This window comes from Miscanthus floridulus, chromosome 15 (genome assembly GCF_019320115.1).
Source record: "Miscanthus floridulus cultivar M001 chromosome 15, ASM1932011v1, whole genome shotgun sequence".
Lineage (NCBI taxonomy): Eukaryota > Viridiplantae > Streptophyta > Magnoliopsida > Poales > Poaceae > Miscanthus > Miscanthus floridulus.
The window spans coordinates 10,510,091-10,528,281 of record NC_089594.1 but is presented as its reverse complement, the minus strand read 5'-3'; the positions used below and the strand labels follow the sequence as shown (position 1 = coordinate 10,528,281).

At 46.0% G+C, this 18,191-nt stretch overlaps 3 protein-coding genes across 3 annotated transcripts; all 3 read right to left on the bottom strand.

Moving 5' to 3' along the window:
- Positions 1 to 220: 220 nt before the first annotated feature.
- Positions 221 to 2,725, bottom strand: LOC136506984 (uncharacterized). The gene is made up of 2 exons (XM_066501850.1): positions 2,584 to 2,725; positions 221 to 1,380 (listed from the first exon to the last, which is right to left on the bottom strand). The coding sequence occupies exons 1-2, from the start codon at positions 2,723 to 2,725 to the stop codon at positions 221 to 223; spliced, it is 1,302 nt and encodes a 433-aa protein (XP_066357947.1).
- Positions 2,726 to 6,226: 3,501 nt separating this feature from the next.
- On the bottom strand, positions 6,227 to 7,365 carry LOC136506983 (transcription factor WRKY45-1-like). Its single transcript, XM_066501849.1, has 2 exons — positions 7,010 to 7,365; positions 6,227 to 6,911 (listed from the first exon to the last, which is right to left on the bottom strand). Exons 1-2 carry the CDS (start codon positions 7,363 to 7,365, stop codon positions 6,227 to 6,229), a joined length of 1,041 nt encoding a protein of 346 aa, XP_066357946.1.
- A 5,738-nt stretch (positions 7,366 to 13,103) lies between these two features.
- Positions 13,104 to 16,228, bottom strand: LOC136509039 (probable WRKY transcription factor 46). Its single transcript, XM_066503836.1, has 3 exons — positions 15,872 to 16,228; positions 15,655 to 15,759; positions 13,104 to 14,259 (listed from the first exon to the last, which is right to left on the bottom strand). Exons 1-3 carry the CDS (start codon positions 15,949 to 15,951, stop codon positions 13,770 to 13,772), a joined length of 675 nt encoding a protein of 224 aa, XP_066359933.1. The 5' UTR covers positions 15,952 to 16,228; the 3' UTR covers positions 13,104 to 13,769.
- Positions 16,229 to 18,191: the final 1,963 nt, after the last annotated feature.

Here is an 18,191-nt window from a genome sequence, read left to right as displayed (position 1 = left end):
TTGGGATCTCTAGGTCCTATGGGGAAATCTACTATGAAGATGCGAGGCAGTCCTGCATGCGGATGGAGAAGTCAGTAGCCTCGGCGAGCACGAAGCTTTCCTTCTCATAGGGGTAGGCGATGTCAAGGTTGGCACGCAGGGAGAGGACCCCCTGCTCCATCGGCATCTTCAACACTAGGTACGTGTAGTGTGGCACAGCCATAAACTTGGCAAGGGCTGGTCAGCCAAGGATGGCATGGTATGTCGTGTTGAAGTCAGCAACCAAGAAGTTGATGTAGTCGACATAGAAGTGCTTGGCGGTGCCAAATTGTACCGGCAATGTAATCTGTCCCAGATGCAGGGACACTTTTTCAGGAATGATCCCCCAAAATGGAGAGTCCATGGGGGTAAGGTCTTCTTTCTTGATCCCTAGCTCCTCTAGGGACCTAGCAAAAAGGATGTTGAGGGCGCTCCCTCTATCGATGAGGACCTTATGGAAGCGCATGTCCTTGATGATGGGATCCAGGACGAGTGGGAAACACCCTAGGTATGGGATATTTGACCACTGGTCGGCCTTGGAGAAGGTGATCGGGTGCTCTGACCAATGGAGGTATTTGGGATCAGCGATGGGGCCGTCATATGTGGCGACCCACATGACATGTTGGGCCACAAGCTTCTGCTCCCGCTTGTCTTCAGAGATAGCTCTCCCATCAAAGATGGTGGTGACGGTCTTGGTGGGGTCCTGGTAGGTTGGGCCCTTGTTCTTGCCTTGGTCTCCATCTTGACTGTCTTCAGTCTCATCGTCTTCACACCATGGCTTCTTTGATGATTCACCACCAAGTGATGTCTTTTGGCCTCTACACTCTCGCATGGTGTGCTTGGTATCCTTGTGGATAGGGCTTGGGTCGTCTAGCAGCTTGCCAAAGTCAGCGTCATAGGTGCGCTTGGCACGGGCGTTGATGGTGTTGATGGAGTTATCAAGCCGGTGACGATGGCCTTGTCTATCTCTTGAGCTATCTGGGCGATCGTCGCATTGGGGCTCGTAGTCATCTTGGCGGTGATCGCGGTCGTCATGGCAGTCTTGGTCATCACGGCGGTGGTCACAGTTGTCGTAGCACCTATCTTCATGATGGTCATCGTCGTGGCGTTGGTGGTGAGCGGAATGGGCAGCCCATTTGGCTTCTTCGGCATCAGCATATCCATTTGTCATTTGTATTAGTTCACTGATGGTTGTGGGCCTCTTATGGTACAGCTTGCCAAGCCCCTTGGTGAAAGTAGCGATGGCCTCGGCGTCAGTGATGTTGGGAACAGAATTTCTTATCTCTGAGAAACACCTGATGAAGTCACGCAGGGACTCCCCAGAGGATTGATGAAGCTTCTCTAGGTCATATTGGTGTTGAGCTGCTTGCACATGGCCATGTAATTATCGGTGAAGACTTTCTTGAGGTCATCCCAAGATCAGATGGAATTCTTCCACAGGCTGAGGAGCCAGTTGTTCATAGACTGGTTAAGCATGACGTGTAGATAGTTCGCCATGATGTCTTCATCTCCGCCTATGGCTCTTACGGCGATCTCGTATAGAGTTAGCCACTGAGCAGGGTTGGCCTTTTCGTCATAGGTGTTAACACCAAGAACCTTAAAACCCACAAGCCACTGGATGGCTCGGAGCCTTTTCATGAAGGGGCAAAATCCTGATGCGCCAGCGGGAAGTGGCGCTTGACGGGCAACAAATCCCTCATGTTCAGCGTTGAATTGCTAGTGAGGCTCCATCTCTGCTTCGTAGCATGCGGACCTACTGTTTTTTATGTGGTCGCAGACATCAGCGCTGGCGTTGAGGTGGTCACGAAGGTCACGAGGGGGTTGATTGACCTCCTAGTTGCGGTTGTCACCCCAACCTCCCTAAGGGCGCGGTGGGCGGCCTTCATGACGTGAATGAGCTTCATAGTTGCCTCTAGATCCTCTATAGATGTAGGGACCTCTAGCCTATGGTTGGGGGCCCTCTAGCCTAAGGTGGGGGCCCTCAGCGCCATGATGCTGGCCTCCTCTATCACGGTGAAAGCGGCGGCTATGAGCAGATGTGGTGGAATAAGATGGGACGTCATTCCAAAACTCGTTGACTTGGACTTTCGCTGCTATGATATGTGCTCAGACTTTCTCGACCTCTAGAGTGTGAGGAAGTTTGTCGAGCTCGTTGAAAGCGATGGCTAGATTGGTGCTAGGGGTCTGGTAGACAGGTTGGTTGCCCACCATGTCAAACGCCTCCTCCAAATTACGTTGATGGTGGGACATGCCATGACGATCCTCATCGGCCACTTGGGCTCCTTTTGCATCTTGACGATGTTGGCGATTGGTGTTTTTCGCTAGACAAGCTTCACGCTGTTCAGCGGTTTCACCATTCTTGGTGACGCTATCGTGGCTGACGTGGAAAATCATGCCCCCAAACCCTAGAGGGAAAGCAAGGTAGCTTGCACATGGTCTTGGTTGAGACCTCGAAATAATCATCGGGGCTCTCGTTTGGAACGTTATGGAGAGATTCAGTCAAAAGAGAGGGATCATCCGAAAGCCGACGAATAGCCACCATGTTGACCACGATCACGGGCTAACCAGAGTCAGTTGGGTCGATCATGTAGTGGTCGGTGACATGGTCGCGCTCGACGTGGTCGACAAAGAGGTGGTGGATGGCGTTCTGGTACGTAGATCCCGCACCCTCTAGTCCAAAAGGATAGGCCTTTGGTGGGTCCTCCATCGGGGCCTCGTAGTTGACCAAATGTAGGCCGGTAGTGGGAAGTTGTCGGCGCTGCACCGTGCACCCCTCTAGAGTGGCCGTGATCACCAGATCAGAATCTGGCTACCTTGAACGATGTAGCCGAGTGGATCGCTCGGTTGCAGCGGCTTGGTGATCTTGGAGTACGGGAACTCGTCGCTCGCTCTAGATTGATCTGAGATCGAATTCATGAGGAGCTGACATTCCGCTAAGCGGTCTATGACCCAATTGATGGATCCGATCATATCATCATTGCTGATGGATCTCCTAACCCAGCGGCGGGGCACCGAGATCGGAGATGTCGTTGCAGGTGTTGGCACGATCGGCGCAGGGTGATCCTGCACCGCCCCCATGATCTCCCCATTACCGTCGGAGCCAATGACCCATGTCATGGATCTGACCATGAAGATCTAGCCTGGCTCGGGAAGGCCACGGAGCTCGGGAAGGTGACCATCTGGTTTACCATGAATTCAGCACGCACACCCCCTACTTGTTGCGCCACTGTCGACAAAATACGTCCGGCAGTCTACCGAGGAGTATGCCCACGGTAGTAGATGAATCGGTGAAGGTGCGCGTGAGGGAGCTAGATGGTGACACAGAACGCAAGAGACAACGATTAGACAGGTTCGGGTCGTCAGCTTGACGTAATATCCTACGTCTTGTGTCTTTGTGGGTTGTATTGCGTATAATCCAATGAAAACGAGGGGGTTCCTACCCGCCTTATATAGCTCCTGGGGTAGGGTTACAGATCGGTTGTTTCTATCCTGATCGGTTTTACAAGATAGAAAGTTACAGATATTACGGGATCTGGCATATCCGAGCAGGTTTCCTAGATCACCGAAGATCTTCACGCAGTCTTGCGAGGCACGCTGACCTGTGTCGTGCCTCGCACAGTGCAGGCATGTAGGCTGGGCCTCCACCAGTGGCATGGCCCATGCGTAGTCTTGTGGGCTGGACCTCCCCTAGCGGCTCGGCCCATGTACAGCCCTGTTGGTATCGGGGGTTATACCCCCACAACGGCCTCCTAGCCTTCGCCCACAGTAGACACTCGATCGGGGCCTCCGTCTCTTTTCCCTGTATGTTGCCCATAAAATTTGGGAAAACTGTTAGTCTTTATCGTTACCGTGAACGTTAGCCTCCGCGGCTCGTAACTGTGCCCCAACAAGGACGAGGAGAGTCGAAGGCAAACTCTCGAGACCACACGGAAAGATAAGACCAACAAAAAAAAGATAGCCTAGGAGTATGACACGGAGGGTCATGATTGATAGGTGGGGCCAATGATGACTATTGCTAACAGTGTTGATAAATGACATCATTCCATCCCTCTCAATCCCTCCTACTAAATAAAAAATAGGATAAATCTATCTTCTCAACCAAACACAAAGGTGGGATGGTCCCAAAAAATAAGCATAGAACCATCCTATTGTTGAAGTGTATAAGAGGATTGCCTACCTTCTCCCAATGACTTAAGCTTTTGGATTCATGTGGTCAGTGCAGTCAACTCTAACATGGTATCAAAGCCAGAAGTCTCGAGTTCGAGTCCTGGCAGAGGCTCCATAAGTGTATAAGTGGATTGTCTACCTTCTCCCAATGAATTAAGCTTTTGGGTTCATCTGGTCAGTGCAGTCCGCTATAACACCTATCAGAACCAAACACAGGTTAGTAAACTCACTTGTACTTAGAGTAAGACCTCTCCACCTTATAGATACAATACAGGGCCACAACTAATTGAGAACATCTAATCATTTCTATCAAACAATATCCTTTTTTTCCTTCTTTTATCTTTTTCATTCCCCCAACATATTTAGCTAAGGGGGGCATCCTAGATGACCTACCGAGTCTAGGGCACAATGGTATGCCCTTGTCCCGACGTCCTAGGTTAGCATTCAACGACGACAAACGTTGTAGCCTGTCAAAACTGGTTATGTTGGATGACAAAACCAGCTAAATCAGGTTTGGCAAATGTGATGTAAGGAGTGTCTTTGCAAGCTGTACGTGACGTGCTTGTCTAACGACGTGTTTTCGCGTTAACTATAATATAAACACATAACAGTTTTTTAGGCTCCCTCCTTTCCAGCGTCAGTGTGTCATATAGGCAAAAAGCAAAATATGCAGGTTCTAGAACCATTATTTTAACATAGAAAATGCAAAAAAAAAAGTAAGCATCCTCATCTCATCCCTTCTATTTTGATGTAGAATACTACTCTCTATTTTTCAAATTATAAGTCATTTTGACTTTTCTAGATACATTGTTTTTGCTATATATCTAAGCATGTTTTATATCCAAATATATAACAAAAACTACGTGTCCTGTATCCAAACAAAGTCAAAATGTCTTACATATAATTTAGAATGGAGGGAGTATTATCATCATTGTCCAGATGTTTTTGATGAACTATACAAAGCAGTTGCACATTCTCAAATTATTTTTTTAGCGTGGCATCATACTCGTCGTCAGTCGCAAAAAAAATCCATTCTGGAGGCGGGTTAGGATTTGGCCATCTCCTCTGGTTCTAAATCTCGGCGGCAGGTTGGCGCGGCGGTGGGTGGGCGGGGCGGTGGGGTGCCTCTCCGCCGGTCAAGGCGGTGGAGACGGCGGTTTGGGTGAAGAAAGGGCGGGGGAGTCTCGTCGACGATCAGTTGATGGAGGCGATGGATTAGCGGAGGATGAGCAGTGCAGCGAAGCGGCATGTCGCCGCGGTGACCACAGGCGGTGGTGGAAGGCGGCGACGGGCGGTGTCACTTGCTCGTGTGGGAGCATGACCCGTCGTCCGATATATAATTGTGTCCAAGTCCAGGTTCCTTTGGATGTTTCATTTGTTGCTTAGTAAATTGTGACCAGCTCTTTCTTTTTTTTGAAATAAATCGACAAGAGAGTTATCTATATTAAAAATTTTAAAAAGAGAAAGTGAACCCAAACAGGTACTGTACTATTTTTTGACATCAGCAGTGATGCTCATTTTTTGACGTATTGTTTTTTTTTCGCAACCACGCTCAACTGAGCCTGTTTTTCATTAAGAGGGTAGCAAGACGGTTACAGAACGCAAGCCACGGCTTGCAACACGGAAGGTCAGAGAAATGAAAAAGCGGTAAGAAGCAAAGGGCGCTAATACACTAAACCATTTTGCGACCAAGAAGCAACTCCAATCACATTGTGATGCTTAGGCACGGCGGTCAAAGTCGTTGCAAATCCAATCACAAGCAACGCGGATCTTTCACTAGATTTTCTCTTTCTTTTAGTACCAATATAAATACTTTACCGTTTGTCCCTTTTATAATGTGTTGTTACACTGAACTATACCACCAGACACCAGTAGGAGCATTGGTGAGCATTAGCTTGTTTTTCACACGCGATACACAACACACGACTACTTCAACAATCAACTTTCTTTGTGTACCACATTCCTCTACACACACTAGTTTCCTTTTTTTTTTCAAAAAAGAACCCTGCATCTTATTGTGTACGTAGGCTGTATAACTACTCTAGTAGTGCTTGAAGCTGTTGCACAGGAGGAAAAGCTCGAAATCGTTGAAAGGGACGTCATCTGCAGGTGCTTCCACTCCCGCCATCCGCGCGGCCATGTCCTCCCCACCAGCTGCAGAGTACTCATCGGAGGACTCGCTGGAGATGCACGAACTCGTCGTCGACGTCGCAACGCCGCCATGACAGTCTCTTACAGTGCCACAGAACCGCCGCATGCCGACAGGAACCAACAGGTCTTGGCAGAGCGTCGTCGTCGTCCGATCAAAAGGCAGGGCAGAATAAGGCTCGGCCGCGACCAGAGGAGGCGGCAGCAGCGCTGTTGGCGGTTCTTGCTTCACCATGGCCGCCGCATCGCAGCTGCTGTTGGCAACAATGGCAGATGAGGTGATGGGCGCAGTAGCAGTGCACTCGCCGCCGCCGCCGCCGCAAGTGTGGTTGCCGTTGTATGTGACTTGGAACACCGGCGGATCGCTGCCGATGTCGTCGCTCTGCTGCACGTGCTTGGTGGCCCGGCAGCCGATGTCGTTTTTGTAGGTGCACCTGAAGTAGCTCCTGGTGTGGCCGGCGCCGTTAATCTTCTTCTCGCCGTATTTCCTCCACTGGTAGCCGTCCTCGTACGGCACGGTGGTGAAGTCGACCCACGACGACGTTGATGGCTTGTTTCTCCCTGCCATCGCCAATGATCTGCAAGAAGTACGTGTGTAGTTCGTCGGTTATATGTTGCATATTTGCATTATATGCAACGTGTTAGATGATGTCGATCAGGACTAGCTAGAGCTCACCTTCGTCTTTTGTTGCCTGATCTGGTCGCTGTTTCTTGGGAAGAATTGGAAGGGAGTAGTCCTACTCCACCAGGTCCAGGCTCAGCTTTGACCAGCTCGGCTGGTAGTGTCACTGCAGGTGGACCACTGCCACTGCAAGAGAGAGTAGCTGCAGGCTGCTGCTGCTTCATGACGGAGAGGGCGACGTTGAGGGCTCGCAGCGCCTGGCCGAGGAGGTTGTGCGCCAGCCGGGTGGTCGTCGTCGTCGTGGATGGCGATGGCGACTGCGAGGAGGAGTAATGGAGGAGGACAGGCTGCTGGAGCTTGATGTGCTCGTACACCTGCGCCACCTCCCTCACCGCGCCATCACCATCCATCTTCTTATTATTAGCTTCTTGCTGGATATATATGGGCTTCTTATGTGCGGTATAGGAAGCTAGCTGGTGATGCTATCTGTGTCAAGCTAGCTCATTGTCGTGGTATATATGCAGACTTCACCCCGATCGAATGTATATGTGGGCGTGGACCGAGACCAGAGTAGCTACCAGAGCGCGTGGAATTCGACAGGACTAGGGAGCAGTTGAGGGGTAAACTCACCGATGACCAGACTAGCTAGTAGCTACCATAGTCTAGTCTAGTATACCTAGAGCATGTTTGACAGGCCCCGGCTCCTGCAGCAGCTTCTACGGAGGAGCGCGCCATACCAAACACCTTAGGAGGAGTCGTTTTATAGGAAACAGTAGAGGAGCCGAATCAGTAGACCTGGAGTCGGAGTCAAAAAAGTGACTCCACAAGTACTCCGGCTTTCCAAAGAAGCACTTGAGGAGGAGTCCTGCCAAACAAACCTGTAGCTTTACAAATGGTACGTGTGGAAGCCAGATGCAATTCCAATTAACACCCGCAAGAAGATATACCAGGAACCTCTGATCATGTTATATATCATATACTCTCATGTATCTGTTAAATCTGGTTCGGTTCATTCTAGTGATATATGTTGCCCACCCCTTGTTGGCATAAGAATCCCCCAAAAATATGATATCCAGGTTGGTTATTTTATGTCAACCACCCTTGAAAATAGATAAGTTTTCAGGGGACATTTTCTTAAGTCAGTCACTTCTAGAAATCAGTTTCTAGGAGCGGTTCAAAAGCTACATACATTGCAACCATACAAAGGGACATTAATATCGGCTATCACTATTGTTTTATGGTAAACTATACAAAATAGCGAATCACCAAAATTTCTGAAACTCCTGGACAACAAGTATGACGTCTATTGCATGTGAACAGAAAGATTTGGGTTACATAAACATACGGTAACAAATACTTTAAAATAAAATTACATATACGATAACAAAGACCTTTTCGATAAAGAGGTAGAACCTTTGTCCGGCTAGGACAATGTTAGCGTTGGAGTCTACAAACACATTACAATATAACTACTTCACAAACATTCTTCTAGCACCCGACTAATCTCAAAAGTGCAAAAGCATGTCAGAGGGGGTGGAGGAGCCACTAGGCTCAGGGGTGAAGGTATGTTATGTGATTTTTGGGTGGTGCACCCCCTATTAGACTTGTCTATGCATTAGACCCAAAAAATGCAAAAACAGTGATTTTGATTAAAATTTCACCATATATGCACCCCTATTAAACTTGTCTATGCACTCACAAGGCAAGTGCACCACCCTCTAATTTGATCTAGCTTCGCCACTGACTAGGCTCACGAGCAGTGATGAGCCAATGCTCGCCACTAGATCAACATAGGCCAAGAGTCAACCGGCATACGCTAGCATTGCTGCCAGCGCACCTTGGCATTGGCGTGTCTCCATCTTCACGAACATTCTTCTAGCACCTCTTGTGCACCATCTTGACTACGAAATAATGGAATGTGTATGCGGAGCTCTTTCTCGCATAGTGAACACGTATTGATGAGACTACAAATGGTGAAGCAATGAATTGGTGTTACACGTAGGGAATCGATGTGGGACAAAGCAAGACCTCATATGTCTTATAACCAGGAGGAATGATGGTAGGTGAATCGAACAATGAAGAAGTAAGTAATTTGTAGGTAGTTGGATCCAACAGCCAAAACATGTCGGGTCAACCTAAAACCCGGCAATGATGGTTTCATGTCGCTGCAGGGTGAACAAATGAATCGACAGTAACATATCACTGCTAGGTGGAAAGTTGAGCCGACAGTGATACCCTAACTATTAGTGCCGGTTAGAGCCACCAACCCAACCCAACAGTGAAACATCACTGCCGGTTCATAGCTTCAACCAACAATGATATATGTCTTCACTAATGGTTTAAAAGGATCGCCAGTCATTGATTGGATCCTAGGCTTACGGTCTGACGGTGAAGCATAGTCGCTGCCGGTTCCAGCACAACCGACCATATATATATGATGGCTTTGTTGTAACATAGTGTTTGCAAACAACAAGAGATTTATAAGTTATAAGCCTCACTACCATGAAGTTACGATTTGGTAACTAGCAAAGTAACTAGCAATTAAGCAACTGTTTTGAAGAAATTTGCTCTTTGGCAACAGCTGACAGTGTCCTAGCTAGGTTACTTCATCACTAAGATAGAGAAGGGTATTGTATACCTTGGGTAGTCAATTTATGCCATATATATGATGTACTACTACTTATTTGTGCTGCGTGCACTTCTTTTCCACACGCAGACGTACGCTGGATTATTTACTTTATAGTTTCTCTAAAGATGGATTATTGCATTGACAAACGACAATGAGGAGAGCGAGACGACTCGATGGAAATTCCAATTCAAAGTTCATGTGGACACAGGACACAATGATTAATTGATGAAAGCAAATAAAAGCTGCAGGCACTAATCTATCAAGGGGTTCATTTGTTATAGTTTACCCTTCAATCGTGGCGCAGCGTGCGTTCACACGTGAAAGTGATGCACGGGATCGGAGACCTCCAAGGGTAACCTAGCTATACTATCTACGTAGGATGCACGCAAATGACCGACCGGCTGATGTTATCTGTGGTTTGGCCTCAAGCACAAAACTCTAATATAACGGTCTGCTGGTGTGTCAGTCTATGAAAATTTAATTCTCCTATATATCTAGCTATAATATGGTCGAACTTAACTATCCCGCCCACATAAAAGTCACGCAGTGTGGCCCAACAATGTTTATATGCCGGGTCAGCGGTGACTGCCATACCTTGAATATGTCGGAATCTTCCCCATCCTGGCTTCATCCTCCTGTGTTTTTCCTGTCACCCTGGCATTGTTTGAATGCCCATTTATCCACCTCAACCCATGTGTGTACATCCAAACAAGTCTCTTTGCTATAACTCTTGTAATAAATAATTGTCCTCTAATCTCTTCTTGACACCAAAACCGTTTTCTTTGTTTCTCCATGATGTAGGAAATATTGCCATCATTTAATTTCACGACCAGGTTTCTTCTATCAATTTTACATGTTATTAATCCAAGCGTGTCATCGGGCTCTTGGGACCAAGTCAGTGCATATTTTCGCATTCCACGGATGGCTGCTCAATGTTGAACTAAGAAATTTTTTGTTTGTTTTTTTGGCCGTGTCTGAGTTGAGGATGCTCCATCTTGTAGCTAAGAGCAATTCCAGGTTTGTTTGATATAATTAACTTGCTAAACCAATAAATTTAGCGAGTTAACAAAATAAAGTAGCAACCTCAATTTATTGTCCTCTCTAATAGTTGTCTTTATTAGCTTCCTAAACGGTTTTTGCATTGGGAACCTCAACTATTTCTAACAAACCGAACTTTTTTAATTAGTTTCTTTGTCTCTTAGCGTTTTCTCACATAAAGTTTTTTATTTTTTAAATTTAATTATGCGTCCAATTTACTCTTATCCATGAGAAAAACACCAGATGAGAAGCGGAATGGAGTTCCTCTTGACTGTGAAAACTTACGAGTTGGAGAGAATATTTGGTAACTTCTTTTATTTTTAAGGAGCTCTTTTACCAAATTGTTGGAGGACATTTTATTCCCTTTTTTTTCTAAAAAGTCAAAATAGGGAATTGTTTTGCAAAACTTCTGAACATGCTCTAATAAATTTGTGGACTGATCTCTTCATTTCTTTTTTGAACCGACTGATCTCTTTTTGAAGAGGGTATCTCAAAAACAGTAACAGTCTGCAAGGAAAGAAAAAGAAAGAGAAAATAGCACATCATACTAGCCCAGTTCACGAGAGAACTCTGCAAAGCCCTACTAACTGTAGCACGCCCACTAGAAAAGCCCACAGCAGTACAATACAGTCCAAACAGGCTCCACGCACAGAACAACTGAGCCCAAGTGCTTGGATGTGGAGGCCCAAGATCACAACACAACGACTAGCTAGTAGCATTTGCGTTTCGGCCTAAACAGTCACAATCCACATGATTGAAAGCACGATGAAAATGAAATTATTCTGGTCCATGTGCCAACTCTAGAGATCCGATTGAGCTAAGATTGTCATGTTTTGTCTCCAAAACTGAACTCTTTATTTAGAGATAAAGAGAGCTCAAGCAACGAGTTTCTAAAACTGTATACTTCCTTTGTCTTGTCTCTAAAAATATGAAACCATTGCCCTTTTTCATTTGTTCGACTATTAGTCCTTTTTCTATAAACATTTGTGCAAAATGTGTTTGGGCGTGGCTAGCATCCAGACATTTGGACGAGCGCACGCGTCTGGACGCCCACGTAGCCCACCTCCGTCCGCCTCGTTTCGACTCGCACACGCACCACGCCCTCGACGCTGTGACGTTCGCTTCCTCGCATCTAGACGGCCGCGCAATCCGCCCCCGTCTGCCTTGCCCTCGTCTCGCACGCGCACCCTGCCCTGTCGCTACGCCCCGCTCCTTTCCTGACACCCTCCTCTCTCTGCGTGGGAAGGACCTAGGAGCCGGCCTCTAGCTCGCCGCGCCCTATCCCCTGGCGCCCGGGCCGTGTGCCCATCACTCACCGTGCCCTGTGAAACACTTGTAATATGAAATAATTGGATGCAACATACCTCTGACATAAATGAAACACTTGAAACATACAGTTGTGACATATGTGTGAAATATATGTAGTATCCAGATAAAACAGTTGCACATATGTGTGAAACATATGCAACATCCAGATAAAACACTTGCTGCAATATACGTCTGAAACAGATAAAACATTTTGGAAAAACCTTTGCAACATATATCTGAAAACACTTGCAAAATATGCAACATGTGCAACATCCTGATCTTTTTGTAACATTGTGGGGGTATGGCCCCCGGTATCCACAAGACAAGACATGGGCCGCACCATCAGAGGTGGCCCAGCCCACAAGATCAAGGCGTGCATGGCGTTGCTCGGCGTGCACCGCAAGATATTGTATAGTACCAAATAGGCTACTTTCCTTGTAACCCTGCCCCTCCAGACTATATAAGGAGAGGCAGGGGTCCCCTAATGGACACGATCGATACATCTCAATGCAATACATCAGAACACAGGATGTAGGTATTACGTCATACTGACGACGTCATACTGACGGCCGAACCTGTCTAAATCTTGTGTCTTGATGCTTGTATTACCATCTCGCTCCTGATCTCGCTCACCTCTACGACAAATCTACCATCGTGGGATACCCCTCGGTGGACTGCCGAGCATCTTTTGTCGACAAACATCCATTGTAACAACTACAACATACCTCTGAAACATCTAAAACACTTAAAATATACGTTTGCAACATTGGGGTGGGGAAGACCGGGGCCTATCGATTCCAATCGTCGAGGTAGGATCTGGCGGCGAGCGAGCGAGCACCAGCAGCCTTGGCTCGCCTGGGCGAGCAGCGTGCACTACAGGAGGGAGCGGGCGGCGCGGCGCACAGCCGAAGCGAGGAGCGAGGAGCGAGGCACGGGTGGGGCGCGCGATGGGCAGGAGAGAGAGGAGCGAGCGGCGCAAGGTGGGGTGCGTGGTGGGAGAAGGGAGCAACAGCAAGCGGGGTGAGGCGCGGCGTCTGGATGGGACGGACGCCTTTGGCCAAGCATTACTGAAAATTTTTTGAACTCAAATATATGTGCAAATATACAAACATACAAGAATGTTTAAAGTACATCTGGTGACAGAGATGAGTAGTGAGTTTTAGTTCTGAATCATTAGATTTGAATAGGTTCGCTTGTGTTGGCAATTGACCCACGGTTATTTTCGTTCTTCCAAAGATAACTATAATAATCTACTAGTACTTTGGTAGAGAAACTTCAATCCGCATTCTTCAAGCCAGTAAGTTCACTGAAGCACTGTAGTCTCAATTCGCAAGCTCCACTTCAACATTGAACGACTATAACAGCGCAGGCCATATTATGTTCAAGTTCGCTAGTACTTAGTATTTCAATAGTAGAGCTTGCAGAATGATCAGGCAAACCTTCTGTAAGGAATTCCATACATACTACTATCATCCCTGAAGGCCTGAACAAACAAATGGTGCTACCTCAAAAACAGTCTACCAGATAAAAGAGACTCCAATACCATTCCTCACGTCATATTCAATCACGAAAATGTGGCTTCGGTCTACCAGATAAAAGAAACTCCGATGCCAATGCCATTTTTCACACCATATTCAAGCACAAAAATGTGGCTTCAATCTGACAGTAAAGAAGTAAACAACAGGGCACGAACATCTCTATGGGGACCTGTAGGTTGGGTCCCTGTGGTTCATGCCCAGGACGGGACAGCAATATGTTAGTTGCCTCCAACGCCACATATAAACTTCACTTGGAGCTCAAAAAAAACAAAAAACAAACAAAACAGCGGACACCTTCTCATCACAAGAAATGGAAGTACTCGATGCATCTGGACTGACCGATCGGTAGCAACGTCCTCGTCCTCGGCAGAGAACCCATGCTGCTGGAGCTGGACGAAGCGTTTGCCCCTGAAAAAGTGTCAATCTCCATCTTAACCGAACTGTCGTTACTGTTAGGAGACGGAGACGATGCGGTGGTCCACTGAAACCGGTTTGCTGCGTAGGCGCTCCTCTCAGCCGGCTGTTGGTTGCCTCTGAAAGAATGTGTAATCGGTGACTGATGCGGCTCATCTCTGAAAGAATGGGGGATGAAGCAGATCGACACCGCTTTACTCGAGGCCGATTGCGCGGCAATATCTCTCGTGCTTCCTATGGGATTTGAGATGATGCTGCAGGTGTGATGGTTGAAGTAAGTGACAGAGAACAACGGTGAATCGCTTGTGTCCTTCTGTTGGACGTGCTTTGTAGCCGGGCACTTCATGTCGTTCTTGTAGGTGCATCTGTAATAGAACCTGAAAACAGGATGTCATGTACTGAAATCTCACTTCGAAGGGAAAGAGGTGAATTGTTGGCCAAAAATGCCCGGCCAATCCAAATACTTTTACCGACTGCTTAGTGCTTACAATAGGATAACTTACTCCTTACTAACCAAAATAGTCTATACCCACTTTTCATTTCTTGGTTTTGTGATAATAAGTACCGCCAGGTCTTCCACTAATGATATTAGTCATGTCCTTTCCCCCCTCTATTAACACTTAGTCTACCTAAATTAGGTGGAACAGCATTGATAAACACCTTTGAGACATCTTCTACCTCCACCGCCTTTTAGGAAAACAAACAAAAGTTCTGATCTGTCAACATGCTCTTAATGGGCTTACAAGAAACCGCATTCCAATCACTCTCCAGGAAAATTAAAAGAAAGGGTAGCAGAGACTGTCGGCATTCACACTAGTAATAGTTGAAAATTGAGTTAGAGAACAAGGGCGCTAAGCAAATGATGGAACTTGTACTTGCTAGTGAAGTATAAGATTTGATTATTTGAACAAGTTGCAAATGGCAGGTAATAAAGGTGGCATGTGGATCGTATATTACTATTCATATAGGAAGTAACACTTTACAAGTTTTTATTTGTCTAGTTGAGTTGTCAATAATTAAGAACGATAGCTACTGTGAAGGTTATTTTCCTAGTCCAGTAATCGTTACATAGAACAATTTGTTTCTTTCAATCAATCAAGGCTATGGCCTATAAATGGTAACAAAAAAGGGCAATTCCTTATTTGCCATTGTAAAATTTTGCAGTTCTTTATTTGCCACCAATGTCTCAATGGCATATGGGGACCACCTATGCCACTAGCAGTGGCAGATAGAGGATTATGCAAAACAGTAATGACAAGAAAAGGATTTCTTGTCGTCTTAGAAGTGACTAGTAGACAAACACACAATTTGATATATCCTCCATCAGAGGTAAACAAAAACAGTGGAATGGTCAAGATTTGTGCCTACAAAACCACCATAACACGCTTCATTTAAGAAGAAAATTACAGCATTAGAGATAGGAAAAGCATGTATAGTTCATCTTTACTTATTATACTACTGGAAGCCATTACAGAACAAATTAAAGGTATTAAAAACTAGGAATTCTTCCAGTAAAACAAGGCATGCAAAGCTTGTTCCTGAATTAATTCCAAAGATTAGAGGTAACCACCCTCAGTACGCAGTTCACCCAGTAACAGGTCCTACAAACTCATTACATTACAGATATAGTAATAACTAAATTGACGATTCGTAGTAGTAAAGAGAGGTTTTTGCACACAAAGGGGATGCATGCATGGACTGAAACAACAAACTTATTTGGAGAATATAACTCTATTGGCAAGGGGATGAAGAATCCAAGAGGGACTAAAAACCTTGGGAAGTTGGAGTTGGAGAGCTTCTTCTCGCCGTACTTCCTCCACTGGTGTCCATCGTCGTAGGGTGCATATGTGTCTGAGGTCCAGATGCGCTCATCTTTCCTGGTGAGTTTTTTTACAGAACAGAAATTGAAGAAAAGGCATCAGAATGAAACAGATGAAGCCGAACAAATTTCGCAGCAGAATTTAGGAACGAACCTACGATGAAGCGTACCTGATTCTTTGCTGCTGGGCTCTGGCAGCCTGGTGGGATCCCAAATCACTGAGATAGGTAGGAACAGACTCAAGAGCCATGGCGAGGATGATGGAGGAGGGAGGAGGGAGGAGAGCAGGAGGCGTTTCTTGGCAGAACGGAGCTAGGCAGCTTGTGCCTGGGACTTGGAAGAGCTGACCACCTTTATTTATAGCATTAAACAACGACGGTGTAGGAGCATTCTTCAACGTTAGCACGTGTCACAGCCTATGTCTGGCTGGAATTCCACTTAACGGCACTGCAGTGCTTTTTTTTTTTTTTCATCCTCTCCTTCATTTTGTTCTCAGTGGCAAGAACAAAGCCACGTCCTGTTTATTGGATTATTGCAACCAATAAAGTTTACAAGCACTAATATCCTTGAAAGCAAAATACAGAGTATCCAAGAGCATATGTCACACTTTGTTTCGTCGTCTATGCAAAGCAATATTGGATAGAAAAAAACTGAAGACTAATCAGGCTGAGAGCAACAAAGTTGCGCAAGCACAACAAAGACGACGACGACAACAACAACAAAGTCTTTAAGTCTCAAACAAGTTGGGGTAGGCTAGAGTTGAAACCCAGCATAAGCCATCAAGGTTCAGACACGTGGATAGCTGTCTTTCAAGCACTCCTATCTAAGGCTAAGTCTTTGGGTATATTCCATATTTTCAAGTCTCCTTTTATTGTCTCTACCCAAGTCAACTTCGGTCTTCCTCTGCCTCTCTTCACGTTACTATCCTGACTTAGGATTCCACTACGCACTGGTGCTTCTGGAGGTCTCCGTTGGACATGTCCAAACCATCTCAACCGGTGTTGGACAAGCTTTTCTTCAATTGGTGCTACCCCTAATCTATCACGTATATCATCGTTCCAAACTCGATCCCTTCTTGTATGACCACAAAACCAACGCAACATACGCATTTCCGCGACACTTATCTGTTGAACATATCGTCTTTTCATAGGCCAACATTCTGCACCATACAACATAGCAGGTCTAATCGTCGTCCTATAAAACTTGCCTTTTAGCTTCTGTGGTACCCTTTTATCATATAGGACACCAGATGCTTGCCGCCACATCATCTACCCTGCTTTGATTCTATGGCTAACATCTTCATCAATATCCCCGTCTCTTTGTAGCATTGATCCTAAATATTGAAAGCTATCCTTCCTAGGCACTACTTGACCTTCCAAACTAATATCTTCCTCCTCCTGAGTAGTAGTGAGTCTAAAACCTTTGGACTCCAAAGTCTCTTGTCATAACTCCAGTTTCTGATTCACTCATGTCCGGCTTTCATCAACTAGCACTACATCGTCCGCGAAAAGCATACACCAAGGGATGTCCCCTTGTATGTCCCTTGTGACCTCATCCATCACTAAGGCAAACAAATAAGGGTTTAAAGTTGGCCCTTGATGTAGTCCTATCCTAATCGGGAAGTCATCCGTGTCTTCATTACTTGTTTGAACTCTAGTCACAACATTGTTGTACATGTCCTTAATGAGCCCGACGTACTTCGTTGGGACTTTATGTTTGTCCAAAGCCCACCACATAACATCCCTTGGTATTTTATCACAAGCCTTCTCCAAGTCAATAAAAACCATGTGTAGGTCCTTCTTCTTCTCCCTATACCGCTCCATAACTTGTCTTATTAAGAAAATAACTTCCATAGTTGACCTTTCGGGCATGAAACCAAATTGGTTTATAGAGACCCGCATTATTGCTCTCAAGCGATGCTCGATAACTCTCTCCCATAGCTTCATAGTATGGCTCATCAACTTAATTCCCCGGTAATTAGTACAACTTTGAATATCCCCTTTATTCTTATAGATCGGTACCAATATACTTCTCCTCCACTCATCAGGCATCTTGTTCGATCGAAAAATATGGTTGAACAACTTAGTTAGCCATACTATAGCTATGTCCCCGAGGCATCTCCATACCTCGATTGGGATACCATTCGGTCCCATCGCCTTACCTCCTTTCATCCTTTTCAACGCCTCTCTAACCTCAAATTCTTGGATTCTCCGTACAAAGCGCCTATTGGTGTCATCAAAAGAGTCATCCAACTAAAAGGTTGTGTCTGTATTCTCACCATTGAATAATTTGTCAAAATACTCTTGCCATCGATGTCGGATCTCATCCTCCTTCACCAAGAGATGCTCCTTTTCATCCTTAATGCACTTAACTTGGTTGAAGTCTCTTGTCTTTCTCTCACGAACCCTAGCCATCCTATAAATGTCCTTCTCTCCTTCCTTCGTACTCAAACGTTGGTAAAGATCCTCGTACGCTCTACCCTTTGTCATA

What these genes read in the sequence shown, in the direction of transcription:
- LOC136506984 (XM_066501850.1), bottom strand. Translation starts at nt 2,725, where the DNA reads ATGGAGGACCCACCAAAGGCCTATCCTTTTGGACTAGAGGGTGCGGGA. An exon ending in GATCGACCCAACTGACTCTG is followed by an intron (nt 1,381 to 2,583) that starts GTTAGCCCGTGA and finishes ATGTGCAAGCAG; the next exon opens with CTCAACACCAATATGACCTA.
- LOC136509039 (XM_066503836.1), bottom strand. Translation starts at nt 15,951, where the DNA reads ATGGCTCTTGAGTCTGTTCCTACCTATCTCAGTGATTTGGGATCCCAC. An exon ending in GCCCAGCAGCAAAGAATCAG is followed by an intron (nt 15,760 to 15,871) that starts GTACGCTTCATC and finishes AAAACTCACCAG; the next exon opens with GAAAGATGAGCGCATCTGGA. An exon ending in TCCAACTCCAACTTCCCAAG is followed by an intron (nt 14,260 to 15,654) that starts GTTTTTAGTCCC and finishes TCCTGTTTTCAG; the next exon opens with GTTCTATTACAGATGCACCT.
- LOC136506983 (XM_066501849.1), bottom strand. Translation starts at nt 7,365, where the DNA reads ATGGATGGTGATGGCGCGGTGAGGGAGGTGGCGCAGGTGTACGAGCAC. An exon ending in TCAGGCAACAAAAGACGAAG is followed by an intron (nt 6,912 to 7,009) that starts GTGAGCTCTAGC and finishes TACTTCTTGCAG; the next exon opens with ATCATTGGCGATGGCAGGGA.